Here is a 6,808-nt window from a genome sequence, read left to right on the forward strand (position 1 = left end):
GTCTCAATTTATACCTTAAATTAGGGCTTATTGGTGGGTACCTTACATTGCGTTAATTCAATTTCGGCCACCAACGTGATTAATCCACTGTTTGACCTCTTTAAATGTCTGGTAGTTCGATTTGATTCCCAATAACTAATGTTTTTAAACCTTTTCCCCTATATACCCTTAAGGCTTAAAAGGGAATTAATTCTAAAAAATCTTCAAACATTTAAATTCGCTGCTCTTTCTTTCTCTCCTCCACTTCACCATCTTCTCCAACAAAGGTCGCCAACTGATCATCTTTTCTGGCGACTTTTAAACAAATCTTTTTTCTTCTTCCTCACTTTTTCCAGACCGGAGACATGAGTTAGTAAAGAGAGAGAGAGAAGAGGAGAATAAATAAGACGAAGATAAAATAAAAATATTTTATATTATTTAGTTTGAAGGTCGTTGAAAAAAGTTGTCGGCTGGCGACCTTTGTCGGAGAAGATATAGAAATGAAGTGGAGGTGGGAAGTGATAAAATGGAGGACAAAGAGAGAGATAAGGTGGATTTAAATGTTGAAACTTTTTTTGGTCATTGAGAATCAAATCGAACTGTTTGATATTTATGGAGGTAAAAAAAAAGGTGAACCCAAAAAAAGTTTAACTCTAACATATAATCTACCACGTAGGATGTCACTTAGAGTGTGGTAAGTCATCGTATTATTTTGTAAGCTTACAAGTTGAGTTTGCGCGTAAAAGACGTTTTTTTTTTTGTTAAAATTCACCAATTGCTATGGTTTACTTTGGTTTTTTATTTTGTGTAAGATGGGTCCAACGAAAATGACATTCTTTTCTTTGGATAAAGTTCACAAGATAAAAGGGATTAAAAACCAGTCCAAAAGATAACAAAACAACTAGGGGTGGCAATGGGTACCCATTTACCCGGAACCGAACCGAAACCGGAACTGTTTACGCCGGTTCTGGATCCTCATTTTCATATCCGAATAAATTTAATACCCGACGGGTATTACCCGATAAGAACCGATAAGATCACAGTACTTATTGGGTATATCCAACGGGTACCCGATGGGTACCCGATATCCGAATTTAATGCGTAATTAGTTGATTCTTTTACAAATTTTAAGGTCTTAATCACTTATTTTATGTTAATTATATTATAGTCATGTCATATTGATTTTTTCGCTTAACATAACATTCTTAGTCGACAATCACACTATATTTAATAACAAATTTTATAGCAACTTAAATTATAAAATAATCAGATTTGTCAAAAAATTTAATAACTCATTCATGTATCTTTTATTTAATAGTTTTACAAAAAATATTTGAGTTTTTGGATGAAGTATGACCTTACTAATTAGTGTTAAAAACGATTAAATAAGAAGTCTTAAAAATAACCGATAAGTATCCGATACCCGATGGGTACCCGCATTTTTTATAGGTTCCAGTTCTGGATCCTTAAATTATGGAACCGGATCCGGAACCGCTAAGAACCGGAACTGTAACTTTTAATAGTTTCCAGTTCTGGGTAGTGAGATACCCGAACCGGAACCGACCCGTTGACACACCTAAAAACAACAAAGCATGAAAGGACTAATTAGTAATGAATTAACTTCCGGGGATGACACTATTTAATACCTAAAATTTGGTGGACCAACCATCTAATCTTCTAAATTTGGACCTAGGGAAAAAAAATGGATAAAGCAAATCTAATGTGTTGAAAAAGCCATGGACATATTGGCTTTATTGTTTTTTAACAAAAGAAAAGATACGACTCTATTTTATGGTCAAGGAAAGCAAAAGAAGTACAAAGTCCTTGAATAAGGGAAATGATGCTTCATCACAGAAACTATTTTAATTGTATTGATGAGTGAAAATCTGTTTTCCAATCCATGTCTTAATATTCAGAAAACAATAGATATTAGCTAATGACTCAAGGCAGTTTCTATTTTAAAGCGAATCTTCCATCATAGTAGATTGCAAGAAGGATACAAGAAGTCATTAGATTTGGGTTCAGCTTAAACCTTTCGAAATTACTCAAACCGAATCCCATGGAGGTAAACTAAACTAATGTTGCACAAAAATTGAATCGGCAATAGATTAATGCTCGCCTCTAACTGATACCAAAATGTAAAATGATGAACGATAAAAAGAACACTGGTCAATTTCAAATCAAAATTGGTCACCAACATCAAGAATTTCTCAACTTCTCTATAACTCCGAGTATCAATAACTATTAAACAATTTTTTTGGTATAACTAAAATATATAAGCATAAAAAGAAGAAAAGGGAGCCACTAAAGGTGCCTTTTAAAATTATCTCATCGAAAAAAAAAGTGCCTTTTAAAATTGCTACTCAGATTCTAGAAAAAGGAATTGACTCTGATTAATCCTGTGATATCGATAGCGCCTTTTTCGAGCTGACCAATCCGAAAGTGGATGTAAAATTTTGAATTCGAACCAAACTGAAAAGTTACAGACTGCCTAATCCAAGACCATGCTTTGGTATTAATTGGTTCGAGTCGGGACCCGTCCAAAGATACTTTCACAGAGATTTTGGTTTCTTAGAATTTGAGAAGAAAATGAGAGCGTGAAATCAATGTTCTTTCTCTCTTTAACTTCACATTGTGAATGGATGATGATGGATTTGGAGTCAAAATTTGGGCAAGAAGGGAAAAGTCGAGAGACTCGTAGGGGCGCGAATAGCAATTTTGTTAGGCTCCTTTAGCCGGACCCAGAGGAAAATACATGAAAACAGATGAGAGAGAGAGAGAGAGAGAGAGAGAGAGAGAGACAGGAACGCCCTAACGGCTCCTTTAATTTCTCTCTCTCACTTGTCTCTAGATTCCAAAAGCAATTCTGTTTTATTTTTGTTTTTCCCAACACCTCTCTCTCTCTCTCTCTGCCCTCTGGGGAAGTGAAAATCAACTTTAAGATACACAGAATAGAGAGAGAGAGAGAAAATGAAGAAGAGGAAATAGAAATACAGAGAGAAAGAGAGAAAAACATTTCTTGACCCTTCACAGCACCACCATCACAACCACCACGGCACCAAATGCCATAGTCCACCACCACCACCACCACCACCGGTCCACCACCAATGACGGCGATGACTTCTTCCAATCATCAATTACTATTACTACTGCTAATGTGCTTATTATGTTTCTTTTCCAACTCACAACAACAAAACTACACCTTCAACGAAATCCAAGCCCTAACTTCCTTCAAACTAACTCTCCATGATCCACTCGGTGCATTAAACGGTTGGGATTCATCAACACCTTCTGCTCCTTGTGATTGGAACGGCATTACCTGTTTCGACAACCGAGTTACTCAACTCCGTTTACCTCGTCTTCAACTCGCCGGTCCACTCACTCATCATCTCTCTAACTTAACTCAGTTAACCAAACTCAGTCTTCACTCCAACTCCTTTAATGGCACTATTCCTCTTTCTCTCTCTAAATGCACTCGTCTCCGTGCCGTCTTTTTACAGTATAACTTATTTTCCGGTCGATTTCCACCGGAGATTTTTAACCTAACTGATCTTCAAGTACTTAATGTTGCTCAGAATCTTATTTCCGGTGAAATCAATGGTGTTCTTTTGTCTTCGAATCTTCGGTATCTTGATCTGTCTTCTAATTCGTTCTCCGGTGTGATTCCGGTGAATTTTTCAGCTTCTTCTAAGCTCCAGTTCATTAATCTTTCGTTTAATAAGTTTACCGGTGAGATTCCGGCGAGTTTTGGCGTTCTTCAACAACTTGAATATTTGTGGTTAGATTGGAATCTGTTAGAAGGAACTTTGCCGTCGGCGTTAGCGAACTGTTCATCGTTGATGCATTTGAGTGTTCAAGGAAATGCGATTCGAGGTTTGATTCCATCAGGATATGGTGAGATTCCAAATCTTCAAGTTCTTTCACTTTCACATAATAATCTATCTGGTTCGATTTCTTCTTCATTATTTTGTAATGTTTCGATTAATCCGCCGTCTTTAAGGATCGTTCAATTAGGGTTTAATAAACTCACGGACCTTGTTTCACCTTCAAAAACCACGTTTTTTACTCTTCTTGAGGTTTTAGATCTTCAAGAGAATCAAATCAAGGGTTTATTTCCGTCTTGGTTAATGAATGTATCAACATTAAAAAGTCTTGATCTTTCAAGAAACTTGTTTTCTGGTTCTTTACCGATTCAGATTGGTAATCTATTGAGTTTGGAAGAGTTGAAAGTTGCTAATAATTCACTTTCTGGTAATATACCTGAAGAAATTAACAACTGTACGTCTTTGAATGTTCTCGATCTTGAAGGAAATCAGTTCTCTGGTGGGATTCCTTCATTTTTAGGGCAATTAAATCGATTAAAGATGTTGTCTTTGGGTTCAAATGTGTTTTCGGGATCCATTCCGTCGAGTTTCGGAAATCTCTTTCAGTTGGAAACTCTGAATCTTGAACAGAATGGTCTTACTGGTAAAATACCTGAGGAGATTATGAGATTGAGCAATTTGACTACTTTGAATCTCAGTGGAAACAAATTTTCAGGCGAAATCCCATCTAAAATCGGAGATTTAAGAGGACTCGTTGTTCTTAATTTTAGTTCTAATGGGTTTTCAGGGAAGGTTCCTTCTAGTATTGGGAGTTTGATGAGCTTAACTACACTTGATTTGAGCAAGCAGAATCTCTCTGGTGAAATACCATTTGAGCTCCCAGGATTACCAAATCTTCAAGTTATTTCTCTTGAAGAGAACAATTTGGTTGGTACAGTTCCAGAGGGTTTAAGCAGTTTAATAAGTTTGAGGTTTCTGAATTTGACATCGAATCGTTTCACTGGCGAGATTCCTGCAACTTACGGATTTCTTCGGTCTTTAGTTGTTTTATCTCTCTCCAACAATCACATTTCAGGTACAATTCCGTTAGAGATCGGAAACTGTTCCGATATCGAAGTACTTCAACTCCATACAAACAATCTAACTGGTGAAATTCCGGGTGATCTATCAAGATTATCCCATTTGAAGGAGCTTGATTTGGGTAAGAATGATCTGTCTGGGGCAATACCTAATTCATTATCAAACCTAACAAGCCTAACCATTCTTAATCTCTCATCAAACAACCTTACTGGGGAAATTCCAGAGGGATTGACAAATATATCTAGTTTGAAATACTTCAATGTATCGAAGAACAACCTTGAAGGTGAGATTCCGGTGATGTTAGGTTCAAGATTCGACGATCCTACTACATTTGCAATGAATACAAATCTCTGTGGAAAACCATTAGGTAAGAAATGCGAGAAGGAAAGAAAAGCGAATAGAAAGAAGAAGAGGAAGCTGATTTTCTTGTTAGCTGTTGCATTAGCTGGAGCTATTCTTCTTTCATTATTTTGTTGCTTTTATGTGTTTAACTTTCTAAGATGGCGTAAAAAGCTTCGGCAGTCAGCAACAGGAGAGAAAAAAAGGAGTCCAGCTCGTGGGAGTTCAGGAACAGATGGAGGTCGAGGAAGCGGAGAAAATGGTGGGCCGAAGCTTGTCATGTTCAATAGCAAGATCACATATGAAGAAACAGTAGAAGCAACAAGACAATTCGACGAGGAAAATGTCCTAAGTAGAGGAAGATATGGATTGGTTTTCAAAGCTTCTTTTCTTGATGGAACTGTTCTATCTATTCGTCGCCTCCCAGATGGATCCGTCGAGGAAGCCACATTCAAAAAAGAAGCTGAACTGCTTGGAAAAGTAAAGCATCGAAATCTAACAGTTCTTCGTGGATATTACGCAGGCCCGCCCAATGTCCGATTACTAGTTTATGATTACATGCCTAATGGAAACCTAGCTACATTACTTCAAGAAGCATCACACCAAGACGGGCACGTCTTAAATTGGCCAATGAGACATCTAATCGCACTGGGAGTAGCCCGTGGGCTTTCATTCCTTCATTCAGTAACAATGGTTCACAGTGATGTCAAACCACAAAACGTACTCTTCGATGCCGATTTCGAAGCCCATTTATCTGATTTCGGGCTTGATCCTTTAACACAACTAGGAACAACACCAGCTGAAGCATCATCATCTTCAACAACAATTGGGACATTAGGGTATGTATCACCTGAAGCTGCACTTACAGGGGAAGCAACAAAAGAAGGAGATGTTTATAGTTTCGGAATCGTTTTGTTAGAACTTTTAACAGGAAGAAGACCAGTTATGTTCACAGAAGATGAAGATATAGTGAAATGGGTAAAGAGACAACTACAGAAAGGACAAATATCGGAATTACTCGAACCAGGTTTACTAGAACTGGATCCAGAGTCATCAGAATGGGAAGAATTCTTGTTAGGAGTAAAAGTAGGATTGTTATGCACAGCTCCAGATCCACTTGATCGTCCATCAATGGCCGATATTGTGTTCATGCTTGAAGGTTGTAGAGTTGGACCTGATATTCCTTCCTCAACTGAACCCACCTCACAACCTTCCCCAGCATAATTCGTGTTACATTCTGGGACAGACTCGTTTTATGTGGTTATTCGTAATTTGTGTTTTCGATAATTTTGATCTACTGAACTGCGAATCACTTAAGACACTCCGCCTAGAATCTGACTAATGGGGATCACAAATTTCCCGCCAGAAGCCAGAGAAATGGAACACGTGGGGCACTAGATAAAGTAGCCGTTGAAGTAAGAAAGCCGGGAAAACTGTAATGGGGGATTTGGGGAAGAGGGGGGGCAGGAAGAACTGTGAAACTGGTCGGGGTGGTGGTGGTTTTCTTTATTTAAATAGTGACGTTCTTTCGTCTTCTTCCTCATCAAATCTTCTGGTGATTTTGGGGAGTAGAAAACAGAATTAGA

At 37.8% G+C, this 6,808-nt stretch overlaps 1 protein-coding gene across 1 annotated transcript; it reads left to right on the forward strand.

Moving 5' to 3' along the window:
- Window positions 1-2,742: 2,742 nt before the first annotated feature.
- LOC147535629 (uncharacterized) lies at window positions 2,743-6,765 on the forward strand. The gene has a single exon (XM_086645011.1). It carries the CDS (start codon window positions 3,087-3,089, stop codon window positions 6,444-6,446), a length of 3,360 nt encoding a protein of 1,119 aa, XP_086501137.1. The 5' UTR covers window positions 2,743-3,086; the 3' UTR covers window positions 6,447-6,765.
- The last annotated feature ends 43 nt before the right edge of the window (window positions 6,766-6,808 follow it).

Source organism: Eschscholzia californica, unplaced genomic scaffold, assembly GCF_041429995.1.
Source record: "Eschscholzia californica isolate CP2 unplaced genomic scaffold, dmEscCali1.0.p SCAF_56, whole genome shotgun sequence".
Taxonomy (NCBI): Eukaryota; Viridiplantae; Streptophyta; class Magnoliopsida; order Ranunculales; family Papaveraceae; genus Eschscholzia; species Eschscholzia californica.

Excerpts from the sequence above, each read along its gene's own strand:
- LOC147535629 (XM_086645011.1), top strand. The coding sequence starts at position 3,087 with ATGACGGCGATGACTTCTTCCAATCATCAATTACTATTACTACTGCTA.